Source organism: Cnephaeus nilssonii (assembly GCF_951640355.1).
Source record: "Cnephaeus nilssonii genome assembly, chromosome: 16".
In the NCBI taxonomy this organism is placed as follows: Eukaryota; Metazoa; Chordata; class Mammalia; order Chiroptera; family Vespertilionidae; genus Cnephaeus; species Cnephaeus nilssonii.
In genome coordinates, this window is record NC_137087.1 from 45,232,704 (window position 1) to 45,255,172 (window position 22,469).

The 22,469-nt window shown below is 49.0% G+C and overlaps 1 protein-coding gene across 7 annotated transcripts; it reads left to right on the plus strand.

Annotated features, from left to right (window-relative positions):
- The first annotated feature begins 6,443 nt into the window (after positions 1-6,443).
- On the plus strand, positions 6,444-22,224 carry PPRC1 (PPARG related coactivator 1). 7 transcript variants are annotated; one of them, XM_079793895.1, is made up of 14 exons: positions 6,444-6,609; positions 11,028-11,216; positions 11,756-11,905; positions 12,024-12,125; positions 12,245-15,083; positions 15,443-15,496; positions 16,290-16,347; positions 17,137-17,207; positions 18,148-18,862; positions 19,638-19,781; positions 19,895-19,955; positions 20,074-20,195; positions 20,421-20,572; positions 20,792-22,224. In XM_079793895.1, exons 1-14 carry the CDS (start codon positions 6,457-6,459, stop codon positions 20,893-20,895), a joined length of 4,914 nt encoding a protein of 1,637 aa, XP_079650021.1. In that variant the 5' UTR covers positions 6,444-6,456; the 3' UTR covers positions 20,896-22,224. The 7 variants fall into 7 exon arrangements, with proteins under 7 accessions (XP_079650021.1, XP_079650017.1, XP_079650019.1 ...); XM_079793891.1 differs by having other exon boundaries at positions 19,889-19,955; positions 20,792-22,223; XM_079793893.1 differs by having other exon boundaries at positions 17,140-17,207; positions 19,889-19,955; positions 20,792-22,223.
- Positions 22,225-22,469: the final 245 nt, after the last annotated feature.

A 22,469-nucleotide genomic window follows, 5' to 3' on the forward strand; every position in this document is an offset into this window, starting at 1 on the left:
AAAGGGTTAATTAAGTGGGGTCCCCGCCCTCCCCCGCCTGAGGGCCTGGGATCAGCGTTTTCCTGGGGGGAGGGGGCAGAGGAATGACCGCTGGGTTGGACTGGGGAGGTGGGAATCAGCAGGCTGTCCTTCCCTCTAGCAGGCTCTCTGACTCATCAGTCAAGACACTCTCCTCCCTTCCCCACTTCTCCCTCCAGTCTCCGCCTCCCCCACCCACCCCACCACCCGTCCCCCCTCCCTCCCCTGAAAGCTGCTCTCCTTTGAGGGTCTGGAGATGGGGGAGAACCCCTCCAGTGTCCCCTACTCGTAGGGGCTTTTGGCCACGGTGGGAGTGGGGTGGGAGGGAGGAGGATCTGGATGGTCAATGTAAGGAACACTCCTTCCCTAGGGAGGAGCCTCCCAACCTTCAGGCACTCCTCAAGGACTCCCCAACCCAGCCGTAGGAGGGGGCTGCTCCATCTCCTCCATCTCCATCCTTTCCCAAAAGCCTAGCCTTAGCTGCCTCATAAACAGGAAATACCTATTAGCAGGGGGAGGGAAGGGAGCCGTCTGGAAAAGAGAATTGGTCCCCTCCCCTCTGCGGGGGGTGGGGGGTGGGGGTGGTCCCCAGCAGCCAGCTTCTCTTCCTTAAGCTTCAGGGTGGGCTGCAGGAGTAGATGCTGGGGCTCTGGGCCGAGGCATCTGGTTGGGACTGAGCAGGGGGTCCTCTTTCCCTTTGTTACGTAGAGGGGGATTGATTGTGAAGGTTCTCTCCTGCCCAGTCTGCACAGCTGGTTTGGCTGGGGGAGGGTTACAGATGTGGAGATTTAAGTGTTTATGAGACCCCTTCTCTCCACCTTAGCTTTTGCTGAGGGAACATGACATTATGGGAGGGTGAGGATCTGGGGGTTGAGAAGAGGACCTTCCTAGGTTTGGGAACCTCTCCCATGTGCTTAGGAGCGTGTTGGAGAGGGGAGCTGTGAGCACTGCCAAATACTGCCTCCCCCATTCTCATCTACCTATTTGATTTCTCCACTCCAGCTCTTCCTATTTCCACCTTCAAGGGAGGGGGGAGGGGCAGGGGCAGGGGCTGAAGTCATCCACAGTTATACTGGCATCCTTGACAGCATCCCTCGCCTGTGTCTCCCTCCTGCCTACATCCCCCAGGCAGAGGTCCTCACTAGAGAGGTAAAGGGAACCTAGAGCAACAGAATCCTGACGTGGAACATTGGATACCTGGGGTTGAATTCCATCGTTGCCCCTCACTAGCCAACCACCTGAGACAGTTGACTTCCTCACTCTAAGCTTTACCCTCAAGCTTTATTCTCTGTAATTGGTGAGAATCAACTAGGTAATATATGCCCAGTCACCTAGCCCAGTGCCAGCCATGTAGTCAGTACTCAATATACATTAGCACCTTTCTGATTTCTTTGAAGTTATTATTTCAACTGTCAGGAGTGGGCTGGATTAGCTGGAGGATTAGAGATAGAGTGGTGGAGAGGAGCTACCTGCCTTGATTGCTTTCACTCTCTACTGTTTATGAATTTGCATTTGTGTTTCCCCTAATCCTGTGACCACTTTTCGCCTAAGGTCACTCATTCCAAACAACTAGCTTGGCCAGATTCCAAGGGATTTACAACCCACCCTATAGGGCACTTTGCTTTCTCTGAATCAGTCCCTTCTCCTAGATTACATATATGGAAGGTGGAAGACAAAGAAGAAAAACAGCATTTTTTGAGCATACAAATGTGCCAGGCATTGTGCTAGGTGTTTCACACCTGAGATCTCATTTACTGTTCATGACAACCTTTGGAAAAAGGTGCTATTACCTTCATAAAACAAGAAAACAGGTTTAGAGGTTAATATATGTAATTTATCTGTAAACCATTCTTATTCCTCTTTGCCTACTAATTAGTTAATGCCTCCTTTAAATTTTTTATTTATTTTTAACTATTTTTTTTATTGATTTCAGAGAGGGAGAAAGAAACATCAATGATAAGGAAGAATCATTGATTGACTGCCTCCTGCATGCCCCCTACTGGAGGTCCAGCCCACAACCCCAGGCAGGTCCCCGTGACCTCGTGGTTGGTTCCTAGGTCTGTGCTCAAATACTGAGCCACACCAAAGGGCTGTCATTGCCTCATTTAAATTTCAGTTCCGGCTCCATCTCCTCCAGGAAGTTACCCCTCTCACTCCCATCCCAGCTGATCTAGTGGTCCTATTGGCTTTAGGAAATATCATCTCAGCCCAGATTGTGTTGTTCATTGGTTGAGCCTCGAACCATGAACCAAAAGTTCACTGGTTCCTGGTCAGGGCACATGCCCTGGTTGTGGCTCCATCCCCAGTAAGGGGCTTGCAGGAAGCAGCCAATGGATGTTTCTCACTCATCCAGGTTTTTCTTTTATTTTTTGAAATATATTTCTTTATTGATTTCAGAGAGGAAGGAAGATGGAGAGAGATAGAAACATCAATGATGAGAGAGAATCATCGATCGGCCTCCTCCTGCACACCCCTCACTGGGGATCAAGCCCGCAACTCAGGCATGTGCCCTTGGCCGGAATCGAACCTGGTACCCTTTAGTCTGCAGGCCGACGCTCTATCCACTGAACCAAACCGGCTAGAGCTCATCCAAGTTTCTATCTATCTGTATCCCTTCCTCACTCTCTAAAATCAATAAAAACTTTTTTTTTTTTTAAAGAAAATATCCCCTAGCTGGTTTGGCTCAGTGGATAGAGCGATGGCCTGTGGACTGAAGGGTCCCAGGTTCAATTCAAGTCACAGGCACATGCCCGGGTTGTGGACTCAATCCCCAGTGGGGAGGCAACCAATCAATGATTGTTTCTCATCATTGATGTTTCTATCTCTCTTTCCCTCTACCTTCCTCTCCGAAATCAATACAAATATATTGAAAAATAAAGAAGGAAAAGAAAATATCAAAAACAAAGGAAAAAAGAAAAGAAAAAAGCATCAGTCCTGGTGGGGTAGCTCACTCAGCTGGTCAGAGCATTATCCTGGTACACTAAGGTTGCAGGTCAGGACACATACCAGAATCAACCAATGAGTGTATAAATAAGTGGAACAACAAATCAGTGTTTCTCTTTCTCTCCCTTCCCCCCTCTCTCAAATTAATAAAGAAAAAAAATTATATAGGTAGTCAGTTGTTATAATCAGATAAGTCTTTGGTGAGCATGGAGTAAGGACATGTGATTGGAAGGTGCAATATATATTTTTAAATTTTTTATTAAGGTATTATATGTGTACATATCTTACCGTTGTCCCCCCCGACCCCACAGGGTCCAATATTTTTAAAAATATATTTTATTTGAGAGAGGAAGGAAGAGGGAGAGAGGGATAGAAACATCAATGATGAGAGAGAATCATTGATCAGCTGCCTCCTGCAAGCCCCACACTGGGGATTGAGCCCACAACTCAGGCATGTGCCCTGACCGGGAATTGAACAATGACCTCCTGATTCATAGTTCAATGCTCAAACAATGAGTCACATCAGCCGGGCAGAGATTCCAATATTTGGTGGCCTATGGCCTATGTCTCTGAGGTTTTCCTTCATGGCCCTTAGGAATGTATCTGTCATGCACCACCCCTAGTAGTAGGCATAACACCACCCCTGTCTCAGTAGCACTACGACACAGAGATATATTCTTATTTTTTTGAGTAGACTCCATGTAGACACCATATTTAGGTGAATACATTGTTTTGTCAGATGCTGAACAAAGCAAAAATGGCACTACTTTCTGCTTTCTTTGACATTAATCTTCTTCCCAAAGCCTAATCACCATAATAATGACCATAATTTGTGCCATAATAGAGTACCACAGACTAAGTGATTTAAACAACAGGAATTTATTTTCTCACAGTTCTGGAGGGTGGATATCTAAGATCAAGGTGCTGGCAGGGCTGGTTTCTGGTGAGACCTCTTTCCCTGCCTTGCATGTGTCTCTTCCTCCTCTGACACCTGCCTTATTGGATTAGGCCCCCATTTTTATGATGTCATTTAACTTCACTGCCTTCAATCCTCTATCTCTAAATACAGTAATATTGGGGGGAGAGCCCTTCAACATAAGAATTTTGCCTGGTGCAGGGGTGGAGGTGGGCACAATTCAGGCCACATCAGAGGTCGTCTCCTCTCATTAATTTTTGTGGGAATGTATATTGATGAAACTTTTTTCAAGGGCAATTTGGCATTATTTTCCAAAATTTCAAATTTATACATCTTTAACTCAGCAATCTCATTTCAAGGAAACTATTCCATAAAGTGTACAAAAGTGCAACTATACATGTACACACGTATAAGAATGTTCACTGTAATTTAATTTGTAATAGTGAAAAACTGGAAATAAATATAATTTAAATAATGATATATTCGTATAATGGAATTCTACTCACTAAGATCTCAGTAAATATTTGGTTAATGTTGGGGGGATGAGGACAAATATGTGATACCTTAATCAATAAAGAAATTTAAAAAAATATTTGGTTAATGAATAAACTAGCATATTTTTACATGAAAAAAAGCAAGATGTAGAACCATACATGTGGAATGCCCCTATTTTTAAAAAATATATTTTTATTGATTTCAGAGAGGAAGGGAAAGGGAGAGATAGAAATATCAATGATGAGAGAGAATTATCAATCAGCTGCCTCTTGCAAGCCCCACACTGGGGATTGAGCTCGAAACCTGGGCATGTACCCTGACCCGGTAGGGAGCTGTGACCTCCTGGTTCATAGGTCAACACTCAACCACTGAGCTGAGCCACACCAGCTGCACTGGAACGGCCCTATTTTTTAAAAACATATTTTTTATAGATTTTTAGAGAAAGAGGATGAGAGAGAGAGAGAGAGAGAGAGAGAGAGAGAGAGAGAGAGAGAGAGAGAGAGATACATTTATGCAGGCCTCCTACTCAGGATCAAGCCCAAACCCAGGCATGTGCCCTGACCAGGAATGGAACTGGCAACCTTTTGTCCAACCAACTGAGCCACACCAGCCAGGGCTGGAATGGCCCTTTTTTGTTTTGTTAATCCTCAGCCAATGATATTTTTTCCATTGCTTTTTAGAGAGAGAGTGCATGGGATGGGGAAAGACACAAAGAGAGAAACATCGATGTGAGAGAGACACATTGATTGATTGCTCCCTGCATGCGCCCTGACCAGGGCCTAGGATCAGGGATGGTGCACTTGACCAGGATCAGACCCTTCAGTCCATGGGCCAACTGAGCCAAACTGGCTAGGGCAGGAATAGCCTTATTTTCAAACTATCAAAAATGTGCAAAACTGTAGATTTTTAAACCCTATAGACTTTAGAGGGAGAGGAAATGAGAAGGAGAAAGAGAGAGAAACATTGATGAGAGAAACATCTATTGGCTTGCCTCCTGCATGGCTCCTACTTGGGATGTAGCCTGCAACCCAGGCATGTACCCCTGTTTGAATCCAGGGGACCTCTCAGTGCATGGGAGGAAGCCCAACCAGTCACACCAGCCAGGACTAAATTTTTAAATTCATAGAAAAAGTATGGATGAATACACACTAAAGGTGACAAGGGTTAAATCTGGGGAGAACTGTAATTTGTAGGTTAAGTATATTTTTTCCTTTATGTAGTTTTGTACTCTTTGAAATGATTAAAGCTTTTTTAAAGTTAGAAAAACAATATGAAGTAGCTTCTAAATGGCAAGTGAATGAATAGAGATAATGATGGACTGTAGAAGTACAGAGGGAATGTGGTTGGCTGGGATGATAAAAAAGGTTTTTCTTAAGTAGGATATGAAAGATGTTTCAAGGTTCAAGTATTCCAGACAGAAAAATCAAGGCAGAAGAACACCTATTGTCTTTGGAGGACAGCAAGGTGATCTGTCTGCATTAGCAGGACATTTGTTGCCAACCCGGATTTCTGAGCGTCCAGATAGACGCTGACAATGCATTGGTTTAGGATTAAACTCACAATAGTGCGTTGTAGATTAGGTAAGGGTAGAGCCTGGAGTACGTGTGCCCACTAGGGGATGCTGTTTCAAAACATAGGCCCATTTGGGATTCGGTGAGAGGAATGTAAGGTATAGCAGGTAAAACAACAAAGAGGGTGTTCCCACAGTTGAAAAAATTGGGAAAATAAAAACATGCGCAATGTCAACTCTCCCCTTACTACCTCTTGCTCCACAACTGGGTCTCCCACACAACAAAAAAACGAAAGCATTACAATATGTCTATAGCATGTACCACCCAAGCTCCGATTAAAGCGACTACTATTCCCACGCTCCCTTGCGAGGCCAGTGCCCTCTTTCCGGGTGCAAGTTTGGGGGGGGGGGGGGTGAGTGGGGGGGGGGTGCCTTGCTGCATCGTCTTCTGGGATTTGTAGTATTGCAGTGTCTTCTGGGAGTTGTAGTTCTCTCTCTACAATCGGCTGGGCGAGGCTGGAGACTCGGAGGCGGTGCCGGCTATCAGAGCTGCGCTGGGCGTTTAGGGGCCAAGATGGCGGCGCGCCGGGGACGGAGAGACCGAGTGGTGCCGCCTCCGAGTGGGGGCCCCGGCCCCGACCCTGGCGGTGGAGTCCGCGGCAGCAGTCGCGGGGGTCGGAGCCTAGCGCCGTATGAGACTGTGGGCACTGTGAGCGGCGGGGAGCAGGTGAGAAGCTGGCGGGCGGCCCGCGGCTGGCAGCAAAGCGGCGTGTGCCGGGCGGTGACACGTGGACGCTACAGGAAAGGGAGGAAGCGCTCCGGAGTCGATGCCGGGCGGCTTTGGGAGGCAGGTTGGGCCGAGTGGACCTGAGCCGTTTGCTGGTGGGACGCAGGCAGAGGCGGGGTCCCTCTGGCCATTCCTCCGGAACGCCGGAGGGGCACAGTCTGGTGTCGGAAACCCGGCCCATGATTGGAGGGAGGAAGAGGGATTCGGACTTGGAGTTGAGGGCTAAGATTTCCATCTAAGGATGCCGAGTAGGGGGTGCCCCTGTCCCCGCGCCGCAGTGCCTTTTCGGAGCCACGTGGGGCGAGGGGGAGCGATTTTCCCCAGAGAACTTGTCTGCTTCCCCTCCCCCTCTAGACGGCCTCGGCACCCACGTGGATTGGGCTCAGGGTTAGGGGGGCCGCGGGTCCACGTGGGGGCGGGGAGGGGGTGTCCACGTGGCTCCCGCCTCCGGCAGCCGGGCGTCTCGTATCAGCGCTAGAGCCGCACTGCCGGGAACTGGGTGTGTCTCAGCGGGTCCCGCCATCTCCGACGGGGCTGGGGGGCCCTGGCCGGGAAGGAAAGTAGGGGCTGCTAGAGTCAACTTTGCTCAGAGGCTTGGAGTTCCTTTTCCTCCTGCTTTGGTCCTCGGAACCTCTAGACAGCGTCTGGTGAAGGACTTCCCAGATGTGCGGGAAGTCTGTTCCCTGCGGATGGCGGAGTGTGCTGGGGAGGGCAGAGGGCTGAGGTTGCAGGGCTGTGGAGTGAGCTGGTGGCGGCTTCTGCCTGACCGGCTTGGGGTGGATCGTGAGTCACGGGCACTGGTGTTTTGGTTGCCTGCAATCCTGCCTCATTCTTGATTCAATGGAGAATGTCAATATATACATGGGACAAGCTTAAGGAAAGGAAAGAGAATCCTCTCACCTTTCACTTTTTTCCTCCAGCATCTTTTTTTTTTTTTAAATATATATTTTATTGATTTTTTACAGAGAGGAAGGGAGAGGGATAGAGAGTTAGAAACATCGATTAGCTGCCTCCTGCACACCTCCTACTGGGGATGTGCCCACAACCAACGTACGTGCCCACAACCAACGTACGTGCCCTTGATCAGAATCGAACCTGGGACCCTTCAGTCCACAGGCCGACGCTCTATCCACTGAGCCAAACCGGTTTCGGCTCCAGCATCTCTTTTGAGGAGACTGCTAAGGTCAGCTGTGAACTGACAAATGGGGGTGGTTTGTGTTTAAGGCTGTTTGGAATTTTTGCTGGGGATGAGAAAGTTAGAGGCGATTTGAGAACAACACTAGATGAACATTTATTGGATTGGGGGGGATTTCTTTCTGTCAGATTATTATTTTCTTGGCCTTCAGCTCTCCATACTTAAAAAGTGTTATCTTTTTATTCCTCAGCACAGGACTTCTTATAAGTTCTCACCCAGAGTGGAGGTTGGCAGGACTTAGTTTGAACTGTTATCTCTCTTAAGCAATTAAGCTGAGTCCTTGAAAGCTTTTTTTGTTGTTCTCCAGGTGGGAGTTGGGCTGCAGGCTATCTACCAGGGTAGTGTCAGTTCCAGGGGAGAATGGCTTCTGGGTCCCTAACTTGGGAGCTGTCACACCCTCTTCCCTAATTTTCCCAGAGGTCACCCTTTGGGGGAGAGACAAGAAAGATTCATGACCTAGTTGTAATCTAAGTTAGGTGGTCATTTGGGGTGGGAGAGGTCTCATGGAGAGATTCCCCCCCCCCCCCCCCCCCCGCCCAATACAAAAAAAACCCTGGGTATTTGGAAGCCAGTCAACCAGGTACTTATTGAGAAAGCATTATGTTCAGACACAGGGAATACTGTGGTAAACCACTCCTGCCCTAGAGGATCTCCCCCCCCCCCATAGGATCTTACGTTTTTATCAGGCTAGACAGATAATAAGGAAAGTGCATATTTGAGATTATATAATCAGCAGTAGTAATCTACTTTGCAGGGTCTGGGAAAGAACATTTTAAGCTGAGACTAATAAGGCTGTGTGTGTAGGTAGGGGACACTTTTATCAGAGGGAGTATGCCCTAGCCGGTTTGGCTCAGTGGATAGAGCGTTGGCCCCGTACTGAAGGGTCCTGGGTTCAATTCTGGTCAAAGCCCTGGTCGGGATGTGTGCGGGAGGCAACCAATCGATGTGTCTCCCTCACATTGATGTTTCTCTGTCTCTCCCTCTCTCCCTTCCACTCTCTCTAAAAATCAATGGGAAAATACCCTCAGGTGAGGATTAACAAACAAGCAAAAAACACACAAACAAACATCAGAGGGAATAGTATGTGAAGGCCTTAAGGTGGGAGAGAACATGACTTACTGGAGAAACAGACTTATGTGGCTGGTGTGTAGAGAGACAGGCAGGGTGGTGAGAGAGGACACACTGGAGCAGAAGTCTGGTGGCGAAGACCAGGACCCCTGTAAGCCATATTAAGGAGTTTAAACCTAATGCCAAGGGCAGTAAGATGCCATTGGAGAGATTTAGGGACAGTTTCTGGAAGTGATCTGACTTATTTTTAAAAGTTTGTAGCTGGTTTTGAGCCATGCAGGGACAAGACTGGATATGGGTTCACTTTTAGCCTGGGCTTAGCCCCTAGATCAGGGGTGGGGAAGTTTTTTTTTCTGGCAAGGGCTATTTGGATATTTATAACATAATTTGTGGGCCATACAAAATTGTCAATTTAAAAATTAGCCTGCTATATTTGGTCAAACATTTAATTAACTCACCCCTAATGCCTTGTCAGGGCCAGATCAAATGATTATGCAGGCCTTATACGGCTGAGGCCGGACGTTCCCCACCCCTGCCCTAGATGATATTGGTACTCTGGGAGCTGTCCTATTTGGGGATTGAATGATGGGTGAGGTAAGGTGGAGAGGGGGGTGTCTCTGACTCCGGCTCCAGTACTTGTCTGATGGAGGTGATGAATCGTTTGTAGAGCTGGGCATTGTCTTGAGATTCTGGCCCAGTGGCTAGCCCAGGTAGGTGGCAGGGCAAGTTGAGATGCAGCCTCCTTGCTCACCTAGGAGTGTTTGCTGAGCCAGGTGCTATTCAGCTGCTGGTTGTAATTACAGGATTGTGAAGGCCTGGGAGGAGTTAGTGCCTAAAACCTGCCACCTTTCACTTCATCTCTGGCCCTGGCCTCCTAAAGTGTTCCTATCTAGCCTTTCCTCTCCCAGGTTATCCTCAACTTGTTAGGAGGGTGGGTATGCGGTGTAGTTACACATGTTGCTTTTTATTCTTCTTGGAAGAGAAGCAATTTCCCTTTGCTGCAGAAGGGGAGGGGGGACTGGTTTATCCATGTTTCTTCCTATTCTCCGGCCTTTGCATCATACTTTTCCTATAGTATAGATACCATGGCTCTGGCCTCTGGCTTTGCTAGCTCCATTCCAGCCACTTCTGGCCCCGCCCACACCCACATGCTTGACAGGCCTGGACGGGTGGCTCCCTGCCTAACAAGGCTGAAGACATTGCTAGTTCTCAGGGAAGTAGTGGGGTGGGGCTTTTCCATCTACAGAATCAAGCTTTCTCATCTTTAGCTCTCACCTGATAGGGTTAGGGAAGAGACTTTTTTCTTGGGACTACCATTGAGAGGTTCGGTGGCACACTGTAGGCCTTCATAATAAAAGTATGTAGTAAGTGTATATAGGACACTGTACTAGGCACCTAGGATGACCAGGAAGTATATGTATAGTTTAAACCCTTATAAGAACCAAGAAGAACATAAAAGCTATAAGATAGTAAGGGTTACTTGCCCCAGAGGAACTTGGAATCCAGTTTTAGTACTGATGTAAGGAATGTTATAGGCTGGGGAGGGGACAGGATGTGTTTGCCAGAAAAATGAGTGGTACAGAAGCGTGTGAATTCAGGGGGAGATCATCTTGAAGGTGTCTTCTAGAAGAAGATAGGATTTGAGCTAATCGGGAAGAGAGGCCTAAGAGGGATCGAGGGAGGTGAGGTGGTGGTAGTTGAAATTGCCTGCTTGCCGATCTCCTCTCCTTTGGTGTGCCTTTCAGACTGTCTTCCTTCACACTGCCATCAGACATTTCTTCTGAACAGTCTTGATATTTTGACTCTCCAGTTTAATAATCTCTTGTGGCTCCAACTCTTTCTGGATGGTGTCCAAACTTTTTTTTGCTTAGAAGGTCCTTGAGCGCTGCCATCTTGGTAGGGGCTTTGGCTCATGAGCTGTACTTCTCTCTGCCAGCAAGTCCGGAGGTTTGGCTGTGGTGGGGCTCCTGCTGAGTCTGGGGCCATTGTGGAGGGCTGGGCACCTAGTTTATAGAGCGTATCAATCAGTTGCCCCCAGAACTCCATGTCCTGTAGCCTTCACCATGCCCTTCTAATATCCCCCCTTTTCCCCCAGGTGCTATTGCATGAAGAGGTGGATGATTCTGGCATTGTCAGTCTTTCTCGGCTGGGCCCCTGTCTGAAGGACAAGGATTTGGAGATGGAGGAGCTGATGCTGCAGGATGAGACACTGCTGGGAACCATGCAGAGCTACATGGATGCTTCCCTCATCTCCCTCATTGAAGATTTTGGGAGCCTTGGAGAGGTGAGCTAGAGCTGGGCCTAGACAGGCAGTTTGCATGGGAGGTTATGGCTTAGTGGCTCTGTTCTCCCAGAACCTTGGCTCCTGAATACCCAACGTGAAGTCCATTTTTTGTCTCTAGGTGAGAGTTGGGCTACATGCTGTCAGATTATGTCCCATTTAAGGATGACCTGGCAGGCTTAGACTTCCCTTTCTCTTGCCTAGGCCCCTGACTTACATGTCCAGAGGGTTCTGATCCCTGTTTTGAGCCCAATTCCAGCCTCACCAAAGATGGTCTGCTAATCATTCCACTTAACTTGAGGGTGAAGGGAGTGTTTGAAACAAGTTTATGATTTAATTTTGACAGATCTCTGTTGACACTAGAGAGGTGGTGGATGGTAGTAAATGGGATTGGAACTCATGACTCCTGGTACTCAACTTTGTCCCCGGCAAATTGAACTGAACGAGAGCCTGGGAGACTGATTCTCTTGGCATCCAGTTCTTAGTGGCGCAGTAGGTCATTTGGGATGATGATGTAGGACTTTCCTGTTGTCTTTCTGGAGCAGAGCAGGTTATCTCTGGAGGACCAGAATGAAGTGTCATTACTCACAGCTCTGACGGAGATCTTGGACAATGCAGATTCCGAGAACCTGTCTCCATTTGACAGCATTCCTGACTCTGAGCTGCTTGCATCACCTCGGGAGGGCTCCTCTGTGAGTGTGGGACCAGGGGAAGGGGTTGTATGGTTGGTGCAAAGGTTAGAACCATGTCTGTGGGCCTACTCAGTATTCTGAAGCACAAACGCATCTCAGGTTCTTTTCTTTCTCTCAGCTGCACAAGCTGCTCACTCTCTCTCGGACACCCTCAGAACGTGACCTCATCACTTCAGTTGATCCACTGGGGCCCAGTACCGGCAATAGTAGAGTGAGTGGGGTAAGCCTGATCTAAGGAGACTCAAGGAATCCCAGGAAGGGAGGAGTGTGTGGGGGACAGGTCTGGAAAAAGATGTTCCTGGAAAAAACTCCTTCTGTGGCTTCTCTTCTCTCCTGTAGGTTGAGATGTCTCTCGCAGATCCCTCTTGGGACTTCTCCCCTTCTTCCTTCTTGGAGACCTCCTCCCCCAAACTTCCTAGCTGGAGACCCCCAAGATCCAGACCCCGCAGAAGCCAGTCTCCTTCTCCCCAACAGCGTAGTGATGGGGAAGAAGAGGAGGAGGTGGCCAGCTTCAGCGGCCAGATGCTTGCTGTGGAACATGGCAACTCAATGAGCAGCATCTCAGACTTTCCCATGCACCTGGCCTGCCCTGAGGAGGAAGATAAAACAGCAGCTGCAGGTATGGCAGTGCAGGCAGCTGGTGATGAGAGCATCTCTTCCCTGAGTGAGTTAGTGCGGGCCATGCACACATACTGCCTGCCCAATTTCACCCACCTGACATCACTCAACAATGAACTTCAAGAGCAGCCAGATGATTTGACATTGCCTGAGGATTGTGTGGTGCTGGAGATTGTGGGCCAGGCAGCCACAGCTGGCAATGACCTGGAGATCCCAGTTGTGGTGCGGCAGATCCCAACTGGACCCCAGCCTGTGCTCCTGGATGACTCACTAGAGGCCAGTCCAGCCTTGCAGCTGCTCCTGCCTACACTTGAGTCAGAGACAGAGGCTGCTGTGGCCAAGGAAGCCCTCTGCTTTGAGAAAGAAGGGTTGTCACTGGACTCAGGGGAAAAGCTGGAGTCAGCCTTGTTGGAGCCCAAGGAAGTCATGGAGCCAGTGGTGCCCAAGGGGCCTCAGAACCCACCAGCCAATGCAGCGCTGAGTTCCCAGAGAGCTCGAAAGGGCAGGAGGAAGAAGAACAAGAAACAGCCAGAAGGCTATGCCAGGAGACTGAGGTCATCCTCTTGTGGGCAGCCTACTGTGGCTACAGAGGTGATCTCTCAAGCAGGCAGTTTGCCTCAGGAGGAACTTCAAAGAGAGGTTGGGCCTCCCCATGGTAGAGGGAAGCCCCGGGCTTGGGCTCGGGCCTGGGCAGGTACCTTGGAGAAGCCTAGCTCTGGGAACTTGGAGAGTAATGCTGGACAAGCTAGTCCTGCTAAAGAAGGTCCTCTTGACCTCTACCCCAACCTGGGTGACACCATCGAAGTTAACCCTGTTCCAACTCATATCACATTGGTTGACTCTGCTCATGCCGACCCCACGCCACTTGATTCTGTTGAAGCTGATCCCTCTGCAATTGATCCTGTTCTAGGTGACCCTGTACCTGTTGACCCTGCATTGGTTGACCTTGCTTCAGCCAACTCAGGGCTGGTTGACCCTCTTCCAGCTGACCCAGTGTTGATCGAGCCAGTCCTGGCTGACTCTCCAGCAGTTGACCCTGCAGTGATTGTTCCTATCTCAGATGACTTGCCACCAGTTGACTCTGTCTCTACCAACTTAGCACCAGTTGACTCTGTTCCCAATGACCTGGCTCCAGTTAACCCTGTGCTAGTTAAGTCTAGGCCAACTGACCCCAGACGTGGTGCAGTGTCATCAGCCCAGGGGAGTCCAGCCCCCCAGCTCCTAGAGTCAGAGTCCTTGGACCCCCCAAAGGCCATCATCTCTGAAGTCAAGGAGATTGTGGGTCCTCGGAAGGTGGAAGGTGATACCAATGCCACAACCCAGGAAACCAGACCTCGGCCTCTTAGTCTATCTGAGTACCGGCGACGAAGGCAGCAGCGCCAAGCAGAGGCAGAAGAAAGGAGTTCCCAGCTCCCATCTGGGAAGTGGCCCAGCCTCCCAGAAACCCCCACAGGGCTAGCAGACATCCCTTGTCTTGTCATCCCACCAGCCCCAGCCAAGAAGACACCTCTGCAGAGAAGCCCTGAGACTTGCTTTGTGCCTGTGGGTGGTCCCAGTCCTGCTTCTCCTAGTCCTGAGCCACCTACAAGCAAATCTGTGGCCTCAACTCCCACTGAGCAGGTTCCATCCCAAGAGATGCCACTGCTAGCGAGACCTCCACCTCCTGCTGTGCAGTCCATGCCCCCCACAATGCCCACTGCTGTGCCTTTTCCACCGGGTGGGCTGGGCATGACTCCCATGCTGCCCCCACCACCCTTGCAGCCTCCTAGTCTTCCAATGTCTGTGGGGCCAGTACCACCTGATCCCTATACTCACTATGCCCCCATGCCACCCTGGCCTTGTTATCCCCCAGTGTCTCCTGGCTATCCTTGTTTGCCACCCCCACCAACAGTGCCCCTAGTGTCTGGTACCCCTGGCGCCTATGCTGTTCCCCCTACTTGCAATGTGCCTTGGGTACCCCCTCCTGCCCCAGTCCCGCCTTACAACTCTAGCTGTACTTATGGGCCCGTGGGGTGGGGTGCAGGGCTGCAACACCCTCCATTCTGGCCTACTGTGCCCCCACCACCTTTGCCTCTAGCCTCTGTTGGGAGAGCTGTTCCCCCACCCAAGGTGGAATCCAGTGGCATCCCAGCTGGTCCTCCTGAAAGTTTACCTCCTGTACCAATGGCTCCTCCCCTCACTCTGGGGCCAGCTGGCCAGGGAGCTCCACAGATAGAGCCCACCAAGGTGGAGGTCAAACCAGTCCCTGCTTCTCCCCATCTGAAACACAAGGTATCCTCCCCGGTGCAAAGCCCACAGAATAAGGTTTCACCATATCTGTCTGCTGAGAGTGTGGCTATTGAGGAGCCTGCATCAGAGAAGTTAAAGTTTGAGACCCAGGAGACCAAGTCCAGGGAGAAGACCCCCTCTCCTGTTGCCAAGGCTGTTCCCACACCAAAGCAGAGCACTGCCACTAAGTTGCCTGCTGTCCACCCAGCCCGTCTAAGGAAACTGTCCTTCCTGCCTACCCCACGTATCCAGGATCCTGAGGATGTGGTACAGGCTTTCATCAGTGAGATTGGTGAGTGCCACACATTTGGCATCAGAGTCAGCTGGTATTAGGTTAGCGGAGACAGGGTCAACTGGTGGCAAGTCATCTGTTGGTGTGAAGAAGGGAATTGGGTTTGGGTGGAGAATGTCCTCCCTAGATTAGGATAAAGTACCTGGCTGGGGGGCTGGCCTTTGGATTTCTTTGGAGGGTTCTTGAGAGTCGGAGCTCTGGGTTTGTTTATTTCTTACTTTGTATTGCTGTCTTGGTTTACTTAGTATAGTGAGCAGGGGGAGCATAAAGGGAGAAATGACGTGATTTGGGACATCCTGGGACTTGTGTACTCAATTGATAGGAGCTGTTTTCCAATCCTGTGTTGTGTGCTTCCACAGGAATTGAGGCATCGGACTTGTCCAGTCTGCTGGAGCAGTTTGAGAAATCAGAAGGTGAGGGAACCTGGGTAGCTTTGCTCCAACCCCTTTTTAAAGTTACTATTTCCTTTGGGCCCAGTTTATAGTTACTTAAACTGGGGGAAGGACAGTCTTAGCCACTAGAGCAGCCCCCTAATTGGAATGGGAGACAAGATCCAGCTGTAATGCGATCTAAGCCGAGGAGAGGGTACAGCGTGGCAAGTATTACAAAGAGTAGACCAATGGGGAGATGTTTCCTAGAGGGAAGTAGCTCGCAAGGTAGGCCTTGAAAGATGGGACTTCCTAGAATGCATGTGGTGAATAAAGGCAGAGATACAGAAATGATTGAGTGTGGTGTATTTAGAAGGCAATGGATAACAGCTTTTTCAGTGCAAGGCATGGTGCTGCTGATGATACTATATCCTGTTCTCAAGGAACTTACTTAATTGGGGAGAAAAGTATGCAGAAATGACTTCTGAATTGGTAATGGGTATTTATAGTTCAAGGCAAAATAAATATAAGTGTAGAACAAGTGTAAACTATAAGACTAGGAAGTTGGGCACGTCATGTAGAACCTTGAATGTTAGGCTCAGAAGTTTGGACTCTATCTCAGATTCAGTGGGTAGTGGATGTTTCTGAGTAGAGAAGAGACATGATTAACAATAGTGCCTGTGCACACACTGGAGAAAAATGGATCTTTCTGGGGAGAGCCCAGTGGAATATGTAGGCAAAGTGGATTTTCCTCCTTTGGGTCTCAAAGCCAGCCCTTCTATACCTCCTCAATTTGGAACATCTGGTTGGGCTTTTAACTAGTATGGTTTCTTTGCAGCCAAAAAGGAGTGCCCTCCCCCGGCTCCTGCTGACAACTTGGCTGTAGGAAACTCAGGGTAAGTATGGAGACATGTGAGCGAGTTACCCTACAGCTGTTGGTCAGCAGCCGGCCGGCGCTCCAGGATCATTCATTGGATGCCTCTGTTGCAGTGACGTTTAGTCAGCTCTAGAGTCTTTCCCTGTTTCCACATCCCCATGCTCAGCTCATCACTACTGGGCACTGTTTTGGGTGGTGAGGTAGGAGGATGGATGCGTACCAAGACTTTGGTTGATTCCATTCTGGGGTTCTAAATGTCTTAGAGGTGCCTTTTGTCTTCTGGCAAGTGATGCCTTTGGGGGGGTTTAATTTAACACATTTTAAACTTGTTCAACACTAGTGATAGTTTAATATAAGTGGGGGAAGATGTTGATGGCTAGGGCTTCCCTGACTCCTTGGAGGGTACAGGTACCCTAGACCTTGTTCCCCAGTCTTCCAGGACTGAGAGGACTTTAAAATTTTTTTCTTGTTCATGCTATGCCATGCTCTTCTGTCAAGCATATTCCTTTCCACATTGATTTTGGGTTGGTTTGAGCCTGGCAGGTAAAGCTCCTGGCTTGAAGGAGGTGGGTGGGGGGTATTTAAGATTATAGTTGAGTTGCCTCCTGGCATTGGGCAGAGCTGAGCTAAGACCCAACCTACAGTTCAGTCACCAAGACTATTTGTGTGCTGGGGGAGAATGATAGGGGCACGTTGTACATCCCATTCCTCTCTGCACACACCCCTCCCATTACTTTGTGAGGAAAGCAGAAAGATGTATAGATGTTGAGGAGGCAATGAACCAGGCTTTCCCTTTTCCCCCTGCCAGCAGCGTTGACCCTCCCCAGGAGAAGAGGCCCCTAGACCGGTTACAAGCCCCAGAACTGGCCAACGTGGCAGGTGGGTTCAGGGTGGGGAACTCTGCCTTTGCTTAGTTTATGCAGTAAATGTTTGTAGAGCCCGATCTGATCCTCATCCTGAGGTTCTCACAGTCCAGGGGCAAGTGTGCTAATTGAGTTTGTTGAGTATCAGAGGTTGTATGTCAATTAAGTGGGGTCTGAAGGGGGAAAATGAGGGATGGGTTGTTTGGAAGGTAATCTCCAAAGCAGAGGCTTGAGAAAATCACTGATACCAATCAGGTAGGTTTAGGGGATAGATAATTCTGTAGATGAGCATCTAGAGTGAACTGAATAAATAAAATCAGCCTGGTATATTTTGGGGAATTGCAAGTGGTTCATTTTGGCTGTGGTGTAGTGGCTGATCAGTGTGATGGACAGAGCTAAAGCAAGAAATAAAAGCTGGAGTGGTAAGTAGGAGGTCAGATTATGGGAACTTTGAATGTAATGGTAAGCTATTTGGACATTATCCTGTGCATTGAAGAAGCAATTGAAAAAGCTTTACTGAATTGGTTTTTGGGTGCTCCCTCCAGCAACAATGTAGAAGACAGGTAGACATGTGTGAAGCTCAAGGTAGGGGATCATTAGAGAAGAAGAAGACAAGTCCCGACAAGATGCAGCCAGAAGTCAGGGAGTGCTGGAGTAGGGTGGAGGGGTCTAGGAATGGAGAGGTAGACTGAGCAGGACCTGATCACTAGTTAGGTTGGGGCAGTGAAAGGTTGAGGGATTCAGGAAGACCCTGGCTGGCAGGGTTTCTGTTGCTGGTCCCCAAGATGGGGAACTTGGGGGAAGGAGTAGTTGCAACAATGGGAGAAGTTGGGCTGTGGACCATTGTTGGTGTACTTTGTGAGATGAGGTGGGGGTCTCTGGAGCTTATATATACAGTGTTTGGAAGTCTAGAATCGGATCTCATCCTGCTGTCTCCATCCTCCCTCCCCTCACAGGGCTCACCCCTCCAGCTACCCCTCCCCACCAGTTATGGAAGCCCTTGGCTGCCGTTTCCCTGCTGGCCAAAGTCAAATCTCCTAAGTCCATCGTTCAGGAGGGAACCCTGAAGCCTGAAGGAGTTACAGAGGCCAAACATCCAACTGCAGCCCGCCTCCAAGAAGGGGTCCATGGCTCTAGTCCGGTTCATGTGGGCTCTGGGGACCATGACTATTGTGTCCGGAGCAGGAGCCCCCCAAAAAAGACTCCTGCTCTAGTCTTTCCAGAGGCAGGCTCCCGATGGAACGTCAAACGCCATCAGGATATCACCATCAAACCTGTCTTGTCCCTGGGCCCAGTCGCCCCTCTTCCTCCAGGCACAGCTGCCTCCCAGGATCCACTTGATCACAGGACTAGTAAAGAGCAGGCAGATCTCCCAGCCCCTTGCCTTGCCCCATCTGCCTTGCTCTCCCCTGAGGCCTCGCCCTGCCGGAATGACATGAACACTAGGACTCCCTCTGAGCCCTCAGCCAAGCGGTCAATGCGCTGTTACCGAAAAGCCTGCAGGTCAGCTAGCCCCCCAAGCCGGGGCTGGCAGGGCCGCCGTGGCCGCAGCAGTTCTGTCAGCTCTGGGTCCAACCGGACCAGCGAAGCATCTTCCTCCTCATCCTCATCGTCGTCTTCATCCCGATCCCGGTCCAGGTCCCTCTCCCCCCCACACAAGAGGTGGCGAAGGTGAGCTCTGATGGTCTATTAGGTCCTCTCCATTTAGGAAGTTTTTTTGCACACTGAGTTTGATACTTTCAGGCACTAAGGCTTCTGTTTCTGTCTCTGGCTTTTGTCTTCTCTGCCTTCCCTGGATTGTTGAAGGAGGCAAGTTGTGAGAAAATAGCTTCTGTCCTCTGTTGGAGTTTGGGGTATCCCTGAGGTCTCTGCTTCCTTGAGACCTGCCTTAGGGAAACCATTAGGATTTGATCTTAACCATGTTGAATTCTTTGAATACTGTATCAGTCCTCATTTCTGGTATTTTCCTGGTGGTATGTGGGAAGGTGGGATTGTGGGTTGTTAATGGCAGACAGTCCTTTTAATCTGTTGAGGAAAGAATCTGGGCAGTTCTTTTGGGTGTCCCTGTGGCCTCATCTATTTCCTGGCAGTACTTTTTTTTTTCAGTAACAGACCCAAATTTTCTATTTAGATAAGGTGGCCTTTATCTCTTTCAGTCTTCATTTATTTTTTTCTTTGTGATTTGTTAAATACTTTTCAATCTTTAATTGCATAATTGAAAAGAAATATGACCTATGCCAAAACACTCTAAAACATTCCAGATACATCTAAAATTCATCAGGGCTTCAGTTTGGTCATCTGTGAAGAGTTTTTCTAGACCTCTTCAGCTTTCTTTTGCCTTTGGTCCTGTGCTTCCTGAGAAGGAAGCAGGGCTGTGGCCAAGGTGAAGTAAGTGGCAGATACTTGCACCATTCCCAGCATTCCTATGCACCCCTTTATTCTCTAGGTCCAGTTGTAGTTCCTCTGGATGTTCCCGAAGATGCTCTTCCTCTTCCTCATCTTCCTCCTCATCCTCCTCATCCTCATCATCTAGTTCCCGAAGCCGGTCCCGCTCCCCATCCCCCCGCCGGAGAAGTGACAGGAGACGGCGGTGAGCATGTGTTCAGGGAGTCAGTGCATCTGGGGTGTAAGTGCCTGAGAGTTCAGAGACTTAAGCTGTCTAATGTCTAGGTGGCTGATGGTACCTTCTTTTGTCAGGTACAGCTCTTATCGATCACATGACCATTACCAAAGGCAGAGAGTGCTGCAGAAGGAGCGTGCAATAGTGAGTAGAGGAACAGGTCATGGGAGGGGTGGGGAGTTTGCCCCTGAGTCACAAGCTCAGAGCCTTCTGCAGTTCTGGCCCTGGCTATGGTATGTAAATTTCCCTTTTCCCAACATAGGAAGAGAGAAGAGTGGTCTTCATTGGAAAGATACCTGGCCGCATGACTCGGTCAGAGCTGAAACAGAGGTTCTCTGTTTTTGGAGAGATTGAGGAATGCACCATCCACTTCCGTGTCCAAGGGTAAGCTTGGGCCCTAAGGTCAGGATGTCCTTTCTGTCCCATTCATGTACTTCAATGCTTTTTTGTCTTTCCCCCTTACTCTGGTGTGTTGGACAACATTTTTTCACTCAGAGGATTGGCTATTTGGGGAATGAGAAGAATCACCCCAGTCCCCCTCTGTACCCTGGTGGGTGTTTCTTCTCCATGGCATGTGCCCAAATAGCCAGCCTCTGCCTCACCCACCAGTGACAACTATGGCTTCGTCACTTACCGCTATGCTGAGGAGGCATTTGCAGCCATCGAAAGTGGCCACAAGCTGAGACAGGCAGATGAGCAGCCCTTTGATCTCTGCTTTGGGGGGCGCAGGCAGTTCTGCAAGAGAAGCTACTCTGATCTTGGTGAGTGGAGGGAGGCCCTGAGGCTTTGGTGTAAGGGTTCCCAGCCTTTTGAGAGTGGGCTCGGCAGACTTGTCTTCTTCTGACACATGAAGGAACCCAAGGGGTGGGATGACTTAAAATCATTATTGGGATGGGAGGTGGCTGGCCATCTGAGGACTCTGTGGTTGGGAAGTGTGGTCAGAGACCTTGATGTTTGTCTGTCTCTCTCTACCTTTATAGACTCCAACTGGGAAGACTTTGACCCTGCTCCTGTAAAGAGCAAATTTGATTCTCTTGACTTTGACACATTATTGAAACAGGCCCAGAAGAACCTCAGGAGGTAACCCTGGGCCCTTCTCCCCCTGCCCCTTTTTATGGAGGTGTCCAACCATCTCCAACCCCTCCCCAACTCTAGGGGAGAGAGCTGCTAGTGAGGAGATGACTGTTTTATAAAGAAATGGAAAAAGTGAAATAAAAAATGTGTTAAATCAGATTTTTTAAAAGGGTATTTGTTTTTATAACAGGCATTGAAACAAGTTAATTTGCATTCCTATTTGAGATGGATGACTTTGAGGGATTCCCCCTGTGTTTGGATGATTGAAGTCACTATGCAGACTAATAAATATGGACTAGAGAGAACATCCATGTGCTGTTGTGCTTATTTCTTTGGTGTTAATACCAGACATACTCACTTTTCCTCTCAACACAGTGTCACGTTTACCTCCATTGAGTTCCTAGGACCCCTCTTTGATCAGGTGCAAAATCCTGTTGGACTTGAAACTTGGCTCCTCAAGTGTTTTGACAGTGAAATCAGTCATCAGGGCAGTGCTTCTCAAACTTTAAAAGGGCATTTGAGCCCTGGCTCAGTTGGTTGTCCTGTGCACCAAAAGGATGCTGATTCAATGCTAGCAGGGCACATGCTGGAATTGTGGCTTGATCTCCAGTAGCCGGTGTGCAGGAAGCAGCCAATGGATGTTCTGCTCTCAGTTTCTCTTTCTCCCTCTAAGAAAACAAGGGTGGGGTGGTGGGGGGGCAGCATTTGAACCCTGGCCAGTGTTGCTAGGTGGTTCAAGCGTTGCTCAGATGTTTAAAGAATGCATGCATGTGGATCGACTTCTGGGGAAGAGGGAGATAGATGTAGGAGTTATATCTAGGAAAGGGGAATGCCTATTTTGAAAAAAGAAGTGTGTCCCCTGAAAAAGTACATCCTTACCCTTTTTGAGGGGCATTAATGGGAAGTAGTCAAAGTGTAGTGTATGGGATTGAAGGTATTCTTGTTTGTTGCTAATGTAAACAAATATGATAGAGTTTGAAATAGACTTGACAGGCCTGGGCATTTGAACATTTGAGTATTCATGACAAAGGGGGGATCAGTTGGGTAGTTTTCCAGTTCTCTCACAGGGAGAGTTCACAGTATAAACTGTCAGGATTATGGTTAGAAGAGATTGCTGCTGCATCACTCAGGTTTGGTGCACAACCCCTTTTACCTTCATAGAACTGATTTGACTGAATAAGTAAGTGGGGGGCCCAGCCCCCCTGTCACTATAAAGGGAAGACAGGCCCTAGCTGGTTTGGCTCAGTGGGTAGAGTATTGGCCTGCAGACTGAAGGGTCCTTGGTTCGATTCCAGTCAAGGGCACATGCCTGGGTTGTGGACTTGATCCCCAGTGTGGGGCATGTGGAAGGCAGCCCATCAATGATTCTCAACATTGTTTCTATCTATCTCTCTCCTTTCCTCTCTGAAATCAAACATATTTAAAGAAATAACAATTTTAAAAAAATAAAGGGAAGGCAGGCTGTATGCTCTCCAAGCTGGGTCTGCTGCTTTGCATCCACTTCCGATTTTTGTTTGTTTACAACAATCTCCTTTATTTTTTATTTCCATCGATTCTTAAGTTTTTCATCAGGCCTCAGATGTC